The sequence below is a fragment of the Trichomycterus rosablanca genome, chromosome 10 (genome assembly GCF_030014385.1).
Source record: "Trichomycterus rosablanca isolate fTriRos1 chromosome 10, fTriRos1.hap1, whole genome shotgun sequence".
NCBI lineage: Eukaryota > Metazoa > Chordata > Actinopteri > Siluriformes > Trichomycteridae > Trichomycterus > Trichomycterus rosablanca.
The window spans coordinates 34,598,346-34,620,695 of record NC_085997.1 but is presented as its reverse complement, the minus strand read 5'-3'; the positions used below and the strand labels follow the sequence as shown (position 1 = coordinate 34,620,695).

Genomic DNA, 22,350 nt, shown 5'->3' with positions numbered 1-22,350 from the left:
GACGACATCACGGAGCTGGCGGATATTCGAGACTTTGCGCTCCTCCACCTTCCGCTTGAGGATGCCCCAAAGATGTTCTATTGGGTTTAGGTCTGGAGACATGCTTGGCCAGTCCATCACCTTTACCCTCAGCCTCTTCAATAAAGCAGTGGTCATCTTAGAGGTGTGTTTGGGGTCATTATCATGCTGGAACACTGCCCTGCGACCCAGTTTCCGGAGGGAGGGGATCATGCTCTGCTTCAGTATTTCACAGTACATATTGGAGTTCATGTGTCCCTCAATGAAATGTAACTCCCCAACACCTGCTGCACTCATGCAGCCCCAGACCATGGCATTCCCACCACCATGCTTGACTGTAGGCATGACACACTTATCTTTGTACTCCTCACCTGATTGCCGCCACACATGCTTGAGACCATCTGAACCAAACAAATTAATCTTGGTCTCATCAGACCATAGGACATGGTTCCAGTAATCCATGTCCTTTGTTGACATGTGTTCAGCAAACTGTTTGCAGGCTTTCTTGTGTAGAGACTTCAGAAGAGGCTTCCTTCTGGGGTGACAGCCATGCAGACCAATTTGATGTAGTGTGCGGCGTATGGTCTGAGCACTGACAGGCTGACCCCCCACCTTTTCAATCTCTGCAGCAATGCTGACAGCACTCCTGCGCCTATCTTTCAAAGACAGCAGTTGGATGTGACGCTGAGCACGTGCACTCGGCTTCTTTAGACGACCAACGCGAGGTCTGTTCTGAGTGGACCCTGCTCTTTTAAAACGCTGGATGATCTTGGCCACTGTGCTGCAGCTCAGTTTCAGGGTGTTGGCAATCTTCTTGTAGCCTTGGCCATCTTCATGTAGCGCAACAATTCGTCTTTTAAGATCATCAGAGAGTTCTTTGCCATGAGGTGCCATGTTGGAACTTTCAGTGACCAGTATGAGAAAGTGTGAGAGCTGTACTACTAAATTGAACACACCTGCTCCCTATGCACACCTGAGACCTAGTAACACTAACGAGTCACATGACATTTTGGAGGGAAAATGACAAGCAGTGCTCAGTTTGGACATTTAGGGATGTAGTCTCTTAGGGGTGTACTCACTTTTGTTGCCGGTGGTTTAGACATTAATGGCTGTATATTGAGTTATTTTGAGGGAAGAATAAATTTACACTGTTATATAAGCTGCACACAGACTACTTTTCATTGTGTCAAAGTGTCATTTTGTCAGTGTTGTCCCATGAAAAGATATACTTAAATATCTGCAGAAATGTGAGGGGTGTACTCACTTTTGTGATACACTGTATATGTGTGTGTGTGTGTCTGCCCTGCGATGGACTGCCGCCCCGTCCAGGGTTTTACTGTGTGCCTTGCGACCATTGAAAAGCTGGGATAGGCTCTAGCACCCCCACCGCGACCCTGATTGGATAAACGGTTAAGAAAGTGAGTGAGTGATTTGTGGTTCACATATACATGTACAGGTTGGGGTACCTCTACAACCCATCAACTGGTAGTTGATCCACTTTTCCAGTCTGATCCATTTTCAGTTAATGTGCTGAATAAAAGATAAGAGATAGAACAACGTGTTGGTGTAGTACTAGTCCAACCTGCTCTCATGCTGAAGGGTGCACAGACTTTTTCTCAGACCTTAAGTACCCTGCATGCACGTTTTGTGCCAACTGGCACATCATCAGGACTTTTCCGTAAATGAGTTTGTACAGATGGGCTGAACGGCATCATAAAATCCTGCTGACCAGAACCTGAGTCACCGAACACTCATCCTACTCTTCAGACTGAAATATTTCCCCCCCGGTCACGTCTTTTCATAACAGCGCTGCAGATAAGTAAGCATGTGTTGTGTCTTGTTTGCCTCCAAGCGTAAACAGGAAGCGTCTTCCAGGAACGCGTAGCCACAAACGCTCTCGCTTTGTGAGTAAACCTCGGAGAACGGTTGAGTCATTTGGAGAGGAATCCACTCGTGTTGGTGCAGAACAGAGTTCCAGTGTGGCTGATCACTGATCCAGCTGCAAATCCACCCACCTGTGATACACTGAAAATGCTACACTCCCGAGAAGAGGGCGTGTCTAAATTCTTAGGTTCCTTAAAATGCTCCTACTGAGGCGCCTTAATTCTGAGTGATAATCTGACTGAATGATGATGGAGCATCTGATGCTTCCTCAGCGCTGAAGGCAATCCCAGCATTCAGTGCTTTTCTCACAAAAAATTAAAATATGGCGGACGAATGTGGAGCAACCAACAGAGTTCTTCTTAAATGTAAATAAATTGTTGATGTTTAATGTGTATAAAGGTGCACAAGTGTCAGTTATTTGTAAATTCAGGCTCATCAGGGACAGTTTAACCATTTTTCGGTACACAGAGGGAGACGTTAGCTGGCGCGCTAGCAGGTTGTGCCGCCTCAGCCCCTTGGTTTAAATAGCCTGAGGCTAACTGTGTTAGCTTAGTAAGCTAAAACTGCGGTGACGTAATCTATATTACGTAAACTATATAAGTAGTGCGTCTAAATAATCTGCCTTATGGGTGTGATGTCTTATTAGAATCAGACCCACAGTTTAGATCAAAAATATGTGGACACCCCAACTAATTATTATGTTCAGATGCATAGTTTTGTTATTATGTTCACAAAGCAAGGTCCATGAAACATGATTGGAAGATTAGGTGTGGAGGAACTCTAGTGGTCTGCAAAGAGCCCTGACGAATTAGGCCGTCTCTCGTCTGACATCGGTCCCTGTCCTTACAAATGCTTGACTGACTAAATTGACTAATTATTCTTCCGCTGTTGGTATCCCGATTGCGCTTGAGGAGGGTATATTCGCCTGCCCCACGCCCCCTCCGACACATGCGCAGTCCCTCGACCTTTTCTTTTTCACCTCTGCCTCGGTGGATTCGCACTTGAGGCTCATCCACTTCTGCACAGGTGCCTCGGGCTGCTAACCAGGGTCCTCACACAGTGTTTAAAGACCCCACCCACTTAGTACAGTCTTTTCCCACGCAGCAGACACGGTGGCCAATTTTGTCTGCTGCAGGCACTGACAATTGTGCCCGCTAGATGGTGCCCAGCCAACCGGTAGCGGAATCTCCCGTTGTGCCACCTGAGTGCCCGAAGCAACTGATCTCTCTCCAACTGGTGCTGACAAAAGTAAAGAACAAGACCGCCAAAAGCAACAGAAACAGAAAGACATCATCACTTCTTCTGAACAAAATGATAGACACAATATGTTCTTATCTAATTCCAAAACATCAGCATGCGGAGACCCATCCTGAGCACCGTGGCACGGAAAACACCAAGCACGCACTGGCATGCCCTCGCCTGCACCCGTCCGCCCTGCCAGCTCTTTAGATAAGACGGGTGGTAACCGTGTCAGGTCTCTTTTCTGCTCCAGCTGTGGAAGCACAGGGTCAGACGGTTCACTGCACCGCTCTACAAGCCCTCAGTGCTCTATACTGAAGAGATCTGATCAGGATTACGGAATAAACAGGTCTCCGAGGGTCAGATAAGCATCTGGGGGCCATGAGGAGAAACAAGTGCCAGCACAGATGTTTACGTTGAGAGGGCAGGAAGCGATTTTAGTTCAATCGTCTGGAGTCCAGTTGACATGAAGAACAGAAAAATGCTTCATACTTGATTTCTTTTGATGACTGAAACTGTGTGGAAAATGACCGCGGTGATTCTGCCCCATTACACATTAAAAACATTGTTGTTTACGCTTGAAACTGGAGTACGTTCAATTTAATTCGGTGAACTGGTTTGTTCCAGTGACCAAAGGGGGCTAAAAATACACGGCCAAAAATATGTAAACAACCCGTCTAATTACTGAGCTTAGGTGTTTCAGCCACACGAATCATGAACAGATGTATAAAATGCACCTATTATAAAATAACTGATGTGTTTCCATCTGTGGCAGCAGTTTGGGGAAGGGCCTGTGTACAAAGCAATGGACATAAAGACAAAGTGCGATGACTTTAAACCCATTGTACACTTTTGGGATGCATTGGAATGCCAGTGGAACTCAGTGGTGCTGCTTTCTATTACTCTAGCTCTATCAGCCTGCCAGGCATCTACACAGACATGAAGCAGTTGATACAATAAAAAAATAAAATGCTCTTTTGACCAAACAGGAACAAATTCCTATACACCTATTATGAAGTAAATGATATGCGACCATCTGTGGCAGCAGTTTGGGGAAGGTCCTGGGTACAAAGCAATAAACATAAAGACATAGTGCGATGATTCGAGAAAGAGAAGGAGCCCTGACTTTAAACCCATTGGACACCTTTGAGATGCCAACAGAACTCAGTGGTGCAGCTTTCTATTACTCTAGCCCCTCAGGTGTGAATCTGAAAGGAGCTATCAGCCTGCCAGGCATCTACACAGACATGACGCAGTTGATACAATGAAAAAATTAAAATGCTCTGTTGACCAAACAGTAACAAATTCCTATACACCTATTATGAAATAAATTATATGCTTCCATCTGTGGCAGCAGTTTAGGGAAGGCCCTGGTTACAAAGCAATTGGCCTGCACAGAGCCCTGACTTTAAACCCATTGTACATCTTTGGAATGCATTGGGGTTTCCAACAGAACCCAGTAGTGCAGCTTTCTATTACTTTAACCAACCAGGTGTGAATCTGAAAGGAGCTATCAGTCTGCCAGGCATCTACACAGACATGAAGTGACTGGAAAAAAAAAAAAAAAAATGGAATGCACTTTTGACCAGTTGGCCTTCCCAATACAGGAAGCTGTTATAGCTGCAGAGGTGTTTGATTCGGACATCCACGAGCTCATGACCAGGCGTCCAAAAACTTTTGGTTCCACGGTGTGAGTGCAGGCAGGAAGAAAACAAAGCCATCAATAAAACTAAATATAAATCACCGGCTAAGGAGAATGTGAGAAGGTCGAGCAACATCAATAATTCAGAGCTCAGCAGTGACTAAGCACAGGAACACCAAGTACCGCTGCTCATCACAACAGGCCAGCAGGTCCAGCTCACAGTTTCAAGGACTTTTGGAGTTCCGAACGGGTCAAACAGTGCCTGAATCCCAGGAGCATCAGCTACAAAAACAGGTCTGGTTACAGGGTAACTTTACAGGCTCGCTGCCCCAAAAAATGCCCACAGAACCAAACTGCCAATGCTGTGATCCATTTAACCAAAACTGTACATGCTGACCTTCCCAAAGCTGGAATTCAAAGCAACTGCTTTGTTTGAGACCCTCGGCAACAAAGGTCAACAAACAGGCACATACCATGGTGTAAAGAGAACCCCTGGACCCCTGAGCAAAGAAATGAGTAATATGGTCTTCTGAGTAAACATTTGAGTTAGGACAAAGCCAAAGGATGCTTTCAAACCACAACTCCAACATACGACTGCTGGAGCATCCATAATGTGTGGAATGCCTTTATTTGTCTTTTTCCATGTATTACAGCTTGTTTGGAGGCTGGGGACAGAGTGCTGGGGACAGAGCACAGGGTTAAGGGCCTTGATCAAGGGCCCAACAGTGGCTGCAAAGCAGAGCTGACTGATAGTCCAAAGCTCTACCCACTAGGCTACTGCTGTTCCTAAGTGGTAACAAGCAGCATCTGCTTTGCATGGCTGTATTTTACAGGAGCAGACGCACCCTATGGTGCAAAACCTTCCTTCCTGATGATAGAAGAATGATGCAAGAATGACGGTGGTAATTATGATATGTTTGAGGTTGGTGTCAAGATCTTTTAATACTTATAGAAAGTTCTGGAGTGCAGACTGTAAAGTAGATCAAGATTTAGGGTGCATTCACATGAGAAGTGGCAAAACCGACTCGCTGCAAATCGCTGCTTTGTTCAGCGCTCGGCTTGAGCGGTGCGGTAAAACGTCATCAAAGTGTGAATATGAGACGAATCTGCATTTGTGTGGAATAACCATCAGATCCAGTCTGAAAGCTCCACATGTATCTGTGTTTATCTGGATTTTCCTCCCTGTTTCACTTTTAAACTTGTGTTACAGCTTGAGGTTCTGAGAAATTGTGAGAATCAGATTTTCTGAGAGTCTAAAACGCTCATCATTAAAAAAAACAGCTCATTGTGGTTCAATGTATTAAAAAAACGACACAGTAACACACAGTTAAACTTCTCCTAATTATTACTGATCACAAGTGTCTCCACTAATGAAATTCCTCGCTCAATATTTTAGTACAATAAGTCACGTTAAGTTTTGTTCATGTTAAGTGATATCCGAACAGCCTGAGTCGCTTTTGCCACGTCATATCAAACAGTTCGTCTCATTGGAGGAGCTTTGAAAAGGTCAGCGGCAAACTGGGTCAAAGTTCAATCAGATGAACTCAGAGCCACGAGCCCAACGCTTAGGGAAGCGCAGCGGCAAGATGAGCGGCACCGGCACACTCCAAAGGAAACAATGGCACAGCCAGCTCAAAAGCGGTCGCTTCTCATGTACTGTATATGTGCCCTTATGCAGAGAATGGGTCAGTCTTCCACACAGGTCACCACACGGGGCACCAATTATGCAGGACCATAAATCAGTACTCACATGGAGTGTCGTAAATGTAGGGATGACAGGTCAGTTCTTCCAAATTCAGGTTCTTTGCTTTACTATCATCAGTCTTACAGTCGTCCTCACGGTGTCCTAACACTGAGCGTCCAGTCATTTGTGAACTATCCGCAGTAATTATTTCATTTTTATTTTCATAAATCGCTTTATCCTGTCGTGGCGGACCCAGTTCCACCAGGGAACACTAAGCGCACACAGGAACACCCTGGACAGGAAGCCAATTTATCACAGGGTTCTGCCACTCCCCAATCTCAGTACCGCTGGGATTCGAACGCGGGTTGACAGATCTGGGCATATGTCCAAATGTAGATGCTCAGATGCTGAAATCATAAACCTTTATAAAAATACATCCAGACGCCAAGCTATTTAAATCTCTCATCTCCTCCGATTATCAGGAATCTCTCTCCTCAGACGGGTTGCCAAGCGCAGCATTCCTCAGCGCCCGAGCAGGACAAAAAAAGGAAAAATCGCACAACTGGTCCTGAAAAGAACCCAAGTTCACAGGCCATGAGGTTCACTGGTGTTTTTTTTTACTGTTTACTGCAAATCTGTTCTCTCAAATCAATGAGAATCTTTAGTAAACATCAGTATTAGTTTTTGCATTCTATTTCAAAAGTCATTGAGACCGGACCGAGAACTCACCGGAGTGTCGATCCTGATGAGGGCGATGTCGGCCTTCTCGTCCACGTCTTCGATTTTAGCGTCGAACGTGGCCCCCGTCTTCAGCTCCACTTTGACCCGGTGCTTGTTGGCCACCACGTGAGCGTTGGTGACGATCATTCCGTCCTCGGACACGATGAAGCCCGAGCCGCTGGCCACAGCCATCTCCCGCTTGGTGAAAGCCATCCTGCAGGAACGGACAACAAGAGGGTTAAAAAAACATCAGGATGATTTTATTGTTGATTGCAGAGACCAGTGCTGGTGTGCTTTACACCACTCTCGCTGTTATCATGCAGACCCATGCACGTTATTACAGAGTTGCAGTGTGTTGGTTTTAGAGAATGCTTTACACTACATTTTGGAACAAGACTACTGGGATTTAAAAAATACTATTCCAATTCATCCCAAAGGTGTTGGTGAGGTTTTAATTAGGATTCTGTGCAGACCTACTCATCAATCGATTTCTTTCTGCATTAAGTCAAACATCCCACTCCCCATCCCACTGCCCATCCCACCACCATCCCACTCCCTATAACAGCACCATCCCATTCTCCCAAACCCCAACATCCCACCACAATCCCACTCCATAAAACTCCAACATCCCAATCCCCACCCCAATGCCCATCCCACGACCATCTTGCTCCCCAAAACCCCAACATCCCACCAGCATCCGGCTCTTCATCCCACCACCATCCCACTCCCCAAAATCCTAACCTCCCACCACCATCCCACTCCCCAAAATCCTAACCTCCCACCAACATCCCACTCCCTATCCCACTGGACATCCCACCAACATCCCAACTCACCAAAAACATCCCACCAACATCCCAGCACAATCCAATTCCCCATCCCACTGCCCATCTCACCATCATCCCACTCCCACACATTACACCCTCCCACCACAGTCCCACTCCCCATAATCCAAACGTCCCACTTCCCATCCCACTGCCCATCTTACCACCATCCCGCTCCCCATTCCACTGCCCATTCCACTCCCCAAAATCCCAACATCTAATTCCCACCAAAATCAAATTCAAAATCCCACCACTATTGCACCTCTTCCTCAAACCCCAACATTCCACTCTCCACCCCACTGCCCATCCCACCAGCATCCCACTACCTATAACAGCACCATCCCATTCTCCCAAAGCCCAACATCCCACCATAATTCCACTCCCCATCCCACACCCTATAATCCATCCCACTCTCCGAAATCCCCACATCCCACCACCATCCCACTTTGCCAAATCCCAACATGCCACTCCCCATCCCACTCCCCATTCCACTCCCCAAAATCCTAACATCACACACAATCCCACTGCTAATTACAACACCATCCAACTGTCTGTAACACCAACATTCCAACACGATGCCTCTCCCTATTACACCACTACCCACTCAGCATCCCACTGCTCAAAACACTACCATCCCAGTACCCATAATCTGTCAGTTAGCGCTGTGCATTTTTTAATTATCTTCACAGAAACCTTGATATAGAACATACGCTGAGAAATGAAATGAACAACAAGCTACAATAAAATGAACTTCACTGAGTCACTGTGACTCAGAGTCAGTAAAAACGTTTGAGTCAGAACTCGTACTTGCGGAAGAGCTCGATGTGAACCACAGCTGGAGCGATCTTCTCCACCACATCTGCAATAAAGTTGTACTTGTGGCGCAGGCTGTCGGGATTCTCGCTCTGTCCTAAAAAATAAAAAAAACAACATGTTAACATGCGATAAGTTACTGACTACATACATACAGGATATACACACGACTGGGTACATGCACAAGGTCTCAGACACCCCCTGCCCCCTCAGTGTGACTATAGTAAGATAAATACAGACCTGTCAGCTCTTCTGAAAGATCATCAGGTGAAGTTAAAGGTTTCCGTGCACTTGTGAAGGCCAATTGTATGTGGACACCTATCACAAATGGTGACTGAATGGAATGCACAACGTCCCACAGACACACTCCAAAATCTAGTGGCCCCACAGACGCACTCCAAAATCTAGAGGACACACTAGTGGCCCCACAGACGCACTCCAAAATCTAAGGGAAAGCCTTATCACAAATGGTGACTGAATGGGCACAACGTCCAACAGACACACTCCGAAATCTAGTGGACACACCAGACACACTAGTGGCCCTCCTGATAGCCTTATCACAATGGTGACAGAAAGGGCACAACATCCCACAGGCACACTCCAAAATCTAGTGGAAAGCCCTATCACAAATGGTGTCAGAATGGACACAACATCCCACAGACATACTTCAAAATCTAGTGGACACACCAGTGGCTCCACAGACACACTCCAAAATCTAGTGGAAAGCCTAATCACAAATGGGCACAATGTCCCACAGACACACTCCAATATCTAGTGGACACAATAGACACACTAGTGGCCCCACAGACACACTACAAAATCTAGTGGACACACCAGTGGCTCCACAGACACACTCCAAAATCTAGTAGAAAGCCTTATCACAAATGGTGACTAAATGGGCGCAACGTCCCATAGGCACACTCCGAAATCTAGTGGAAGGCCTTATCACAAATGGGCACAATGTCCCACAGACACACTCCAATATCTAGTGGACACACTAGTGGCCCACAGACACACTCCAATATCTAGTGGAAAGCCTTATCACAAATGGTCACTGAATGGGCATAACGTCCCACAGACACACTCCAATATCTAGTGGAAAGCCTAATCACAAATGGGCACAATGTCCCACAGACACACTCCAATATCTAGTGGACACAATAGACACACTAGTGGCCCCACAGACACACTCCAAAATCTAGTGGAAGGCCTTATCACAAATGGGCACAATGTCCCACAGACACACTCCAATATCTAGTGGACACAATAGACACACTAGTGGCCCCACAGACACACTCCAAAATCTAGTGGAAAGCCTTATCACAAATGGTCACTGAATGGGCATAACGTCCCACAGACACACTCCAATATCTAGTGGACACAATAGACACACTAGAGGCCCCACAGACACACTCCGAAATCTAGTGGAAAGTCTTATCCTACAGGAGTGAAACACAAGAGGGTTTAAAAAACAGCAGGATGATTTTATTGTGCTGTTATACAGATTTAATTTCCACTAGACTTTGGAACATGACTGTGGGGATTCAAATAACAGACGCCTGTCATTTATCAACATTCATTCCCCAAAAACACAACGTTTTCATTGCTTATCAGAAGAACAAAGCTGTAAATAACTGCAAACAAGCTAATGGTCAGGTGTCCACATATATCTGGCTGAGAGTTTTTTATGGCATTTTATTATAAACTGAAGGTTTGATGTTCTTGTGGTTCTGGGCAGCAGTTCTTCAGCTCTTGTTTTTTTTGGCGCTAAGATCCTACAGATCCCGCTGAGACTTGTGGTCATGATTGTGTGCTTTGTTTACAAACACACCCCAACCGCTCAGCCACGGAAATGAATGAAAACCTCACAAAGCCGGCGAGCGGCTGACCTGTGGTAACCTGCGGATACGTAACTCGTTACGTGTCGTCTTGTGAAACAGCTTTTGTAACATCTGCAGTAAAAAAACAAAAACACCTGGAACACTTTCCCGCTCTTCTGAGCCCCCGGATATTACGGATCCTCGAGGTGGAACGGCGCCTCCGCTGAATGCCCTCGCTGTTGTTTTTTATTAAATCAGGACGAGGTGAAATTGAGCAGAACGATTAGAATAAATAAACCAAACTGGGTGAAGATCATCGGTCTGTATGAAGGACCAGGAGAGTCTGGACGATAGAGACGGGCTGCAGATGTTTAGATGTTTTTCCGTGTGTAATGCGTGGGTGATGAGACGGCCGGTCTGCTCGGTCACTCAAACCCAGAGCTCGTCTTCCATTCCGGTCACTGGAATCTTATTTATGAACCTGTTTTGCCTCTGTGATGCATCTGCATCTGCTTTCTCTGAGCTGTAGAAGCACATCTGGATAAACGTTCAACTTTTATATAATGATAATAATTCTATTACAGATCCTAAACTTACATAACTTTCATAACTTTACATAACTCTCCTAATTCATCTTCAGTGATTCTGATCGAGGGCGGCACGGTGGCTAGCACTGTCGCCTCACAGCAAATGGACTGGTGCACTGTCCAGGGTGTTACTGTGTGCCCCCCCCCCCCCCCCCCCCCGCGACCCTGATTGTATAAGCGGTTAAGAAAGTGAGTGAGTGATTCTGATCGACTACGGTCGGTGACTTTTGTGTCTGTGTCCATATAAATATGACAAGTTAGAATGTTCCTGTTTAAAAGCTACGTGGAACAGTGGTCTCTTGGTCGCTTTCTGTTGAAGGGAAATAAGTCTGAATGGTCAGACACATTTCATTTACATTTTAAGCATTTAGTAGATGCCTTTAATCAAAGTGCCTTACAGTACCGTGACAGCACACATTCTGAGCAATTGAAGGTTAAGGGCCGTGCTTAAGGGCCCAACAGTGGCAACCAGGCAGTGGTGGGGCTGAAACCAGTGACCTTTTGATTAGTAATTTAGCACCTTAACCACTAAGTGTGCCTTTTTTCAAGAGCCACAAAATCAAATCGGCAGATGTGTCACTGTCCATAGCCAAACAAGCTTTACATGGCATTACATAACAGCCTCCAAACCCATTATTAATTATTAATATTATTATTATTATTATGAATATTATTGCTGTTATTATTGTTATTATTATTAATATTATATTACTATTATTATTATTATTATTAATATAATTGTTATTATTATTACAATTATTGTTATTATTATTACTATTATTGTTATTAATATTATTATTATTATTAATATTATTGTTGTTATTATTGTTATTATTACTATTATTATTATTATTGTTATTATTACTATTATTATTATTACTATTGTTATTATTAATATTATTATTATTATTATTATTGTTATTATTATTATTATTGTTATTATTATTACTATTGTTATTATTACTACTATTATTATAATTATTATTATTACTTTTACTGTTACTGTTATTATTATTAATATTATTATAATTATTATTAATGTTTTATTGTATTATTAATTATTATGTTTAGTTTTATAGAGCGTGCACTGTGACCTTGACCAAGCCTGACCATTCTAATCTAATCTAATAAATAGCATTAGCATTACTCAGTACATCCTTTCTAATCTGACAGTGTTATTAAGCTTGAACTGTCTCTTTGGATGTACTCAACTCCCCCGTGCACTCTTTTGCGAGCTCTGCCAGCCACATGGTGCCACTGTCGGCCGGGGAGTCTAAGACAAGCCTCCTGCATCAAGTTTAAGGGCAGTCATAGCCTAGCGGTTAAAGTACTGAACTAGAAATGAAAAGGTTGCTGGTTCACGCCCCACCACTGCCAGGTTGTCACTGTTGGACCCTTGAGCAAGGCCCTTAACCATGAAATGCTTAGACAGAATACTGTCACAGTACTGCAGCTGTGGATAAAAAGCATCTGCTACATGCTGAAAATGTAAATGTTTACACTGGCCAGCGGTGGATTCAAACAGCAACTCTCAGCAGGCTGGAGCAACACGCTATTCTTTCTGTATTCTGCCACCACACGTAAAGGTAATTTGACCAGACAGTAGGAGTCGCTGTTTCTACCCTCGTTCAGTAACAGCGTGCTGTGTGCGCGGTGTATCAGACTAATGGACTGTTGAGCCACCTGAGCGCACCACTGTGACAATTTCTACCCAACCCAATCTGCCCAAAGTGTAATTCCACATAAAATAAACCCAAAGCAGCCACCACGTAAACGCCGGGTGAGGCGAAGCACTATGAGACTTTTCTTAACATACAGTACAAATCACCTTCTGAAATTTCCTTCAAGGACACCTTGTTGGACCTTGGGTCGGGTGTGTATGATCGTATGATCACTGAGACGTTCAGATCCCAGTAAATGTTTTGATTGATTTATTTATTCAGCTTTGGCTCAGTCCACCGTCCCCCAGGAACCTTAAGTGTGTGTTTGGCTTTCCTTTGCGAACCCACTCCGCACTCGCTAACCCAGTTCCGTGGGTGGTTTTGGATGTGTGTGTGTGTGTGTGTGTGTGTGTGTGTGTTGGCTGCTACGCTCCCCACTCAGCACACAAGCGCTTCTGAGAACACATTCAGCCTGAGGAATGTTACTTCAGCCTCAAACGTGCTGAAACTGACTTTCTGTGGCGTGAACTCGGATTCAGACCTCAAACCACAAGTCAGGAACATCATCAAGGCATGGATGGATCACATGGGCGTCGGTTCTGATGATACAGATTCAGGTCAAAACTTCTAAAGATCTCAAGACTCACAGAGTACCTCAAATGAACCCTTTAATCCTCATGAGTTCAACCAATCATGTCTGATGTTTTGGTTATTAGAGGAACTCTGTACCCACCCCTAGTTTCTTACACAGCAAGAAAAAGTATGTGAACCCCTTCAGATGAGATTGGAAGTGTGGGTTATAGAGGTTCCCCACCCCATAAAAACCCACTAGATTTGCTTTCTTAAGGACAATTTTAAAGGTGTGAAGAAGACCAAAAGAGTTGCATGAAGCTCATCAAGCTACAGAAAAAAATCGACCTGAACATTCACCAGTGGACATCCTGCAAAGATCATACCAAGAGCACAGCGTGCAATGCTAAAGGAGCTGAATTTCTCCACCCAACCCAGCAAAAGGATGCAAAATAGTCTCTGCTCACGTGTTCTATCAAGAACAAAACCAGAATTCAACTTCAAAGTTCATGTAATCAATAATATGAATTATTTATATGCTTCCAACGTTGTCCCCATTCAGTCACCATTTGTGATAAGGCTTTCCACTAGATTTTGGAGTGTGTCTGTGGGACGTTGTGCTCTTTCAGTCACCATTCGTGATAAGGCTTTAGGAGAGGCCCTTTCCTGTTCCAGCAAACTCTACACCGATCAGCTGTCCTTGTTTCTACACTCACTGTCCATTTTATCAGCTCCACTTACCATATAGAAGCACTTTGTGCAATTACTGACTGTAGTCCATCTGTTTCTCTGCATGCTTTTTTAACCTCCTTTTACTAATGTTCTTCAATGGTCAGGACCCCCACAGGACCACCAAAGAGCAGGTATTATTTAGGTGGTGGATCATTCTCAGCACTGCAGTGACACTGACATGGTGGTGGTGTGTTAGTGTGTGTTGTGCTGGTATGAGTGGATAAGACACAGCAGCGCTGCTGGAGTTTTTAAACACCCCACTGTCACTGCTAAACTGAGAATCATCCACCAACAGCGCCCCGTGGGTAGCGTCCTGTGACCACTGCTGATGGTCTAGAAGATGACCGACTCAAACAGCAGCAATGGATGAGCGATCGTCTCTGACTTTACATCTACAAGGTGGACCAACTAGGTAGGAGTGTCTAATAGAGTGGACAGTGAGTGGACACAATATTTAAAAACTCCAGCAGCGCTGCTGTGTCTGATTCACTCATACCAGCACAACACACACTAACACACCACCACCATGTCAGTGTCACTGCAGTGCTGAGAATGATCCACCACCTAAATAATACCTGCTCTGTGGGGGTCCTGTGGGGGTTCTGACCATTGAAGAACAGGGTGAAAGCAGGTTAAAAAAGTATGTAGAGAAACAGATGGACTACAGTCAGTATGGTAAGTAGAGCTGATAAAATGGACAGTGAGTGTAGAAACAAGGAGGTGGTTTTAATGTTATGGCTGATCAGTGTATGTAGACGTAAAGAAAAGCTTGGTTTGAAGAAACTTCAGTGACCTGAACAGGGCCCTGACCTCAGCCTCACTGGACAGCTCTGGAATGAACTGGAACATCAACTGAGGCTTTTTTGACCAGTTGATTAGTGCCCAGCCATATAAATGCTTTTTTTTTTTTTACTGAATGGGCACAAATGCCAAAGATTTCTCAGAAGAGTGGTTGTAATTCTTGCTGAAAATATGGAGCATTTGTTTTTGAAACGGTACGTCCAACAAGCTCATGGCTAAGTGTCCAAATACTTTCGGCCATATAGTGTACCGAAAAGGAGAACTTCCAACGTGAAGACAGAATGATCTACTGGATCTGACCTCCATCTGTATCTAATTAATTTTGTTACATAACATCTGCGTCCTGAACACACGTCCAGATGGAGATGACATCACTGCAGCAGCTGGAAGGTTCAGCGCAGCGAAGCTCTGGCTCCGAGTCTCAGAAGAGCTCAGGGGGGTCATTTATTTTCGGACAGGTGAGCAGTGATGAGGATTAAGCTCAGCCTGACTGATCATGTCATGGGTTGGAAGGAGAGCAAAACAAATAGGTGCTGTTACTGATTAATGACTGCTTAATGATTTCTGCAACTGTTCTGCAACCACAAGCATTAAAACAGGAAAGTCTTGGGAGCTCTATACAGATATTAGAAGTCTGGAACGGTCACTTAGAGCCATTTATAAGTATGATAAGATAATGAACTTGTTACAGCAGTACAAGAGTAGCATGGAAAGAACAAAAAGAAATATAGACTTACAAATTGCACCCATAGTGTGTAGTTGTTTACACTAAAGGGTTCCCATTTAAAACAAGTAATGTTATATATTACAACAATTATATGAGGGGTCCAATCACTTCCACAGCCACAGGTGTATAAAACCAAGCACCTAGGCATGCAGACTGCTTCTACAAACATTAGTGAAAGAATGGGTCGCAGCTCAGTGAATTCCAGCGTGGTACCGTGATGCCACCTGTGCAACAAGTCCAGTCGTGAAATTTCCTCGCTACTAAATATTCCACAGTCAATTGTCAGTGGTATTATAACAAAGTAGAAGCGATTGGGAACGACAGCAACTCAGCCACATAGAGGTAGGCCACGTAAAATGACAGAGCGGGGTCAGCGGATGCTGAGGCACATAGTGCACAGAGGTCGCCAACTTTCTGCAGAGTCAATCGCTACAGACCTCCAAACTTCATGTGGCCTTCAGATTAGCTCAAGAACAGCTAATGCCGAGCAGCTGCATCCAAGCCTTACATCATCAAGCGCAATGCAAAGTGTCAGATGCACTGGTGTAAAGCACGCCGCCACTGGACTCTAGACTGGACTCTATATTATATTATATTATATTATACTGTATATATATATTCTATTTTATTTATGCATTTCTCCCATTTTCTCCCGATTTAGCGTAGTCAATTTGTCTTCCGCTGCTGGGGGATCCCTGATTGCAGTCCTCCACGCCTCCTCCAACCCTCCAGCCCTTAGTGCACGTACATTTACATTTTCAGCATTTAGCAGACACTTTTATCCAAAGCGACTTTCAGTACTGTGACAGTATACAGTCTAAGCAACTGAGGGTTAAGGGCCTTGCTCAAGGGCCCAACAGTGTAGTGAGACAGTGGTGCGGCTTGAACCGGAAACCTTCTGATTACTAGTCCAGTACCAAAACCACTAGGCTACAACAGCCCTTAGTGGAACCCTTTTTCACCAATGCATTCTGCACAGGCGCCTCTTTATCTGCTAATCAGGGTCCTTACACAGCATTTGAAGACCCCACTCAGATAGTCTGGTCATCCTAGCAGAAACGTGTCTGCTGCAGGCACTGCCAATCATGCCTGCTAGATGGCGCCTAGCCATCCAGTGGCAAAGCCGAGTTTTGAACCGAAAAGTTCAGAATCTCGGCGCTGGTGTGCTACCTGGGCGCCGCATTTTTATATTTTGGTTATAAGCGGTGAGGGTGTAGTAGGAGGAGTAATCGGTCGTGTCTAAGAGACTGAGAGATGCTTATAGTCTGGATTTAGCTCCATCTGATTTCCACCTTTTTGGACGCTCGAAGAAGCTTTAAGGGGAAGAAGATTTTTATGTGATGATGATGAAAGCATCTGGGACAAGGACCAGATTGTGATGGCTAGACGACTGGGTCAGAGCATCTTTTGTGGGGTGTTCCAGGTCTGCAGTGGTCAGTATTTATCAAAGGTGGTTCAAGGAAGGAACAGTCGTAAACCGGCGACAAAGTCATGGGCGGCCAAGGCTCATTGATGCACGTGGGGAGTGAAGGCTGGCCCGTGTGGTCTGATCCAACAGACGAGCTACTGTAGCTCAAACTGCTGAAGACGTTAATGCTGGTTCTGATAGAAAGGTGTCAGAATACACAGAGCATCACAGCTGCAGGGCTGTGGGGGCAGTAAAAGGCGGACCAACACAATATTAGAAAGGTGGTCATAATGTTATGGCTGATCAGTATACTGTCGCAGTACAGTAAGTCACTTGGGATAAAAGCGTCTGCTAAATGCCGAAAATGTAAATGTAAATAAATAATACATTACATATCGTTATAGATGTATGTTATTGCATCTTTGTATTGTGCTTCTATAGGAGGAAGGTGACAGAATAGAAACTGTTTTTGAGAGTCTTGAGTTTGATGCTCATTGGTTATAAGGTCTGATTGTTATTGTAAGCCTTGATAATCGCTGAAATGAATAAACTATAAGCAACTTTAGGTCACAAGTTCATCCGTGCAAACAAATGTTTGCAAATACAAATACACCGATCAGGCATAACATTATGACCACCTTCCTAATATTGTGTTGGTCCCCCTTTTGCTGCCAAAACAGCCCTGCAACAGTGATACACTGTGTATTCTGACACATTTCTATCAGAACCAGCATTAACTTCTTCAGCAGTTTGAGCTACAGTAGCTCGTCTGTTGGATCGGACCACACGGGCCAGCCTTCCCTCCCCACGTGCATCAGTGAGCCTTGGCCATGACCCTGTCGCCGGTTTACCACTGTTCCTTTCCTGGACCACTTTTGATAGATACTGACCACTGCACACTGGGACACACCCCGCAAGGGCTGCAGTTTTGGAGATGCTCTGACCCAGTCGTCTAGCCATCACAATTTGGTCCTCGTCAAACTCCCTTACATCCTCACGCTCGCCCATTTTTCCTGCTTCTAACATCAACTTTGAGTATCAAATGTTCACTTGCTGCCTAATATATCCCCCCCACTAAGAGGTGACGTGATGAAGAGATAATCAGTGTTATTCACCTCACCTCTCAGTGGTCAAAATGTTATGCATGGTCGGTGTATATGGAACAGGATATGGTCTTTCCCAATCTGTTAGAGCTAATTTACTCAACAAACCAAGTGTCTTATGGCTGCACAACAGGAAAATTCGCTGAAGGCTGTTCAGATTCATCCTGAAGTACTTTAATTACATGTGACGTGTTGATGACACGGATCTTCAGATCAGTTCCAGGCCAAACATTCATGAGAGACCACAGTGAAGAAGCTGTCTGACCAAACCATGTCTGAACCCTGCTCGTGTGATCTCAGCACCACTCCACCGGGACAAACCACCACCTCTGTAAACCCCAGAGAGCTTTAGAAGAACCTCCCACTTCCCACATAACTGCATTTCTGAATGGAAAGTACCAGCTGAGCCATGCTGAACCCAAAACAACCACTTAGGAAGCACTGAGAGATTTATTTTATACCCCTGCCAGTGGCCGTCTGGCTCCCAACCACTGGCTGCTGGACGCCAGCCAGAAATTTACAGGAAAGCTTGAGAGGAAAAGCTTAAGATCAGCAAGTCTGAAGGAACCATGGAGGTTCATCTGGGTTAGAGAGTTTGGTTTGTCCTTCTCTCTTCAGACCCGTCCTGGACTGGAGAAAACCACTTCGTAGCTTCAGTCTGCTCTGCTAAATACCATTTTTTTATTGTATTGATGCATTTTCTCTCATTTTCTCACCAGTTTAGTGTAGTCAATTTGTCTACCGCTGCTGGGGGATCCCTGATTGCAGTCGAGGTGGGTATATTGCTGCTCACGCCTCCTCCGACCCGCACGCACCCCTTAGCGGAACCCTTTTTCACCTATGCACTCTGCACAGGCGCCTCTCTATCTGCCAATCAGGGTCCTTACACTGCGTTTGAAGACCCCACCCACATAGTCCGGTCATCCCGCCCTAGCAGAGACTTGTCTGCTGCAGGCACTGCCAATTATGCCCTCTAGATGGTGCCCTGTCGACCGGTGGCAACGGCAAGTTTCGAACCGAGGAGTTCAGAGTCTTGGCACTGGTGTGCTAGCGGAATATCCTGCTGCGCCACCTGGGTGCGCTAAATACAAATTTTTATCAAGTCATGTGGAGTGGCCGCTCAGGTGGCACAACGGTAAAAACCCACGCTGGAACCAGAGCTGGGATCTCGAATACATCGTATCGAATCTCAGCTCTGCCTGTCGGCTGGACTGAGCGGCCATATGAACAACGATTGGCCTGTTGTTCAGATATGGGTGGGATTAAGCCAATTACGACCTCTGCTGGCTGATTGATGGCGCCTGCACAGAGATGAGAAAAGAGTGCTGTCAGGGTGTGTCTCTCTGTACACAGTGCTGAGCTGCACTGCACTCGTCAAAGTGTAGGTGACAAGATGCATACGGCATGCTGCCCACGTGTCGGATGGGGCGTGGGTTAGCTTCGCTCTCCTCAATCAGATCAGGGATCGACATTGGTGGAGAGGAAAGATGACGCAATCGGGCAACTGGATGCGCTAAAAGGGAGAAAATGCATAAATAAATTTTTAACAAAAAAAGTCACGTGGAGCCACTTCTCAGTCACTTCAGGTCCCATAAGTATGAAGTAAGTGGAGCACTGGTCTCTTTGCCAAGGTTTTGAAGAAACGTCCAAGCGTTATCTTATAAAGAAATGAGACTTGTCCAGCAGAAACAGGTCTACCAAGAAATAGAGGATTCTTAAAGACAGATGTGACTGTCCACAGCCGAGTGAGTTTTATATCACCATGGCGTGCTCTAAAATGAGAATCGTAAAGTTTGAATACACTGTAGTTTTCGTGTTAATCACAAAGACGAGAAAAAAAATGTCTGGAAGTATTTGACTACAATGACCAGAGAAGAAAAGGTGATGCATTCAAACCCAATGACACTGTACCTACTGTGAAGCATGGTGGTGGTAGTACTGTGAAGCATGGTGGTGGTAGTACTGTGATCTGGTGTGCTTTTGCTGCTAGAAGAACTGCATTGCAGTAAGTGGATGGAAAAATAGGGACATTCTAAATTCTAAAACACGTCAGATGCATTAATGTATGTACATGTTTTAACCAATGGGAAGAGAGAATACTGCAACTGCGACTATTATGATCAGTGTCGCGGTGGCATCGGAGCGCAAAGCGTAACATCAACCAAACACAAGGGTGTGCAAACTTTTGCACTCACCTGTAGCATAAGTTCATAATACAAACCTTTTGAGTAACTGCAGCTATTATGATCAGTGTCGCGGTGGCATGAAGCAAACACAAGGGTGTGCAAACTTTTGCACTCACCTGTAGCAACCCGCAAAAGTATATAATGCAAACCTTCTGAGTAACTGCAGCCATTAAGATCAGGGTCGCGGTGGCACCGGAGCGCAAAGCTTAATATCAAGCAAACACAAGGGTGTGCAAACTTTTACACTCATCTGTAGCAACCCGCATACGTTCATAATGCAAGCCTTTGGAGTAACTGCAACTATAATGATCAGTGTCGCGGTGGCATCGGAGCGCAAAGCTTAATATCAAGCAAACACAAGGGTGTGCAAACTTTTGCACTAACCTGTAGGATAAGTTCATAATACAAACCTTTTGAGTAACTGCAACCATTAAGATCAGGGTCGCGGTGGCATGAAGCAAACACAAGGGTGTGCAAACTTTTGCACTCACCTGCAGCAACCCGCAAAAGTTCATAATACAAACATTATGAGTAATTGCAACTATGTATTATGATCAGTGTCGCGGTGGCATCGGAGCGCAAAGCTTAATATCAAGCAAACACAAGGGTGTGCAAACTTTTGCACTCACCTGCAGAAACCCGCAAAAGTTCATAATACAAACATTATGAGTAACTGCAACTATTATGATCAGTGTCGCGGTGGCATCGGAGCGCAAAGCGTACACAAGAGTGTGCAAACTTTTGCACTCACCTGTAGCAACCCGCAAAAGTTCATAATACACACAATGCACATGCTATAGGTTTATAGGATTCGAGCGCACCTTTACCGCACGCGCCCCTCTGCACCACGATGACCGGAGGCTGGGACAGTCGTTGCGCGCGCCCGCTGGTCCCGCGCAGGTCGCACGCGTTGCGGTAGGTCACTCCGTCGCTGCCGCACACCGGCTGGCTGCTTTCGCACGTGCACACGCCGCTCTTGGCGCGCCTTCGCACCGTTGCGCTGTAGCCCACCCCGCCCTGCACGGAGCAGCGCAGTCCCTCGGTGCAGTCCGCGTCCGTGACGCACTGCACGCCTTCGCCCGACACGCACACGGGGCAGCAGTCGCAGCGGTCCAGGGCGTCCCCGGCCAGGCACTCAGCGGGCACCGGCGGGCACAGGGACTTGTCGCAGCGCTCGGGACAGCCGGCCGGTCGCGCGTCAGACGAGCTCCGGGTCTCGAGGAAGAGCAGCAGGCACGCGCACACCACCGACCGCAGCATTGTCCTCGTTATTCTACTGCACGCGCTAGGAAAGCGAAGTAAACAGAAGCAGCGCGCGCTCGTGCAGCTATTTTCCTCCTGCGTGCAGCGCGCGCAGTTTATAAACACGCACCGGGATCAGTGCAGCCGCGGTGACGCGCACTGAGGGGGCGGGACCTGGATCAGAGTCTCAGTCCCCTTCAATCAGGAGGAGCTGTGGTTTATTTATTATTTATTTATTAGGACTTTAACGTCATGTTTTACACTTTGGTTACATCCACCATGACACACACGGTAGTTACTCATTACACAAGGTTCATCAGTTCACAAGTTTAATATCGAACACAGTCATGGACAATTTAGTATCTCCAATTCACCTCACTTGCACGTCTTTGGACTGTGTGAGGAAACACAGGAGCCGGAGCCCCCGGAAGATGTCATGTTTTCTTATTGGATCCTTCTTGTCACTTTCAAACTACAAAAACGTTTATATTTTATTGTGAATCAGACCAAAAAGAAAGTGGAATTTATTTTAATGGGATTTTGTAGAGAACCTACCAAATATACAAGCTTCTTCAACTTTTGTAAACTGCACCCTGGTGTATCTTCATCCACATGATCTTCTGTTGTTCCACTGTCCAGTTTAGATGCTCATGTGGCCATTGTAGGTGCTTTGGACAGTGAGTTGCATGGGC

General features: G+C 45.4%; 1 protein-coding gene across 1 annotated transcript in view; it reads right to left on the bottom strand.

The window, feature by feature from the left end:
* htra1b (HtrA serine peptidase 1b) overlaps positions 1-21,732 on the bottom strand; it is a 43,612-nt gene extending 21,880 nt beyond the window's left edge. The window contains exons 1-3 of the mRNA XM_063003217.1: positions 21,238-21,732; positions 8,816-8,918; positions 7,197-7,401 (exon numbers count right to left, since the gene is read on the bottom strand). Of these exons, the coding sequence (XP_062859287.1) occupies positions 7,197-7,401; positions 8,816-8,918; positions 21,238-21,676 (747 nt within the window). The 5' untranslated portion in view covers positions 21,677-21,732. The remainder of the gene's footprint in view (positions 1-7,196; positions 7,402-8,815; positions 8,919-21,237) is intronic.
* Positions 21,733-22,350: the final 618 nt, after the last annotated feature.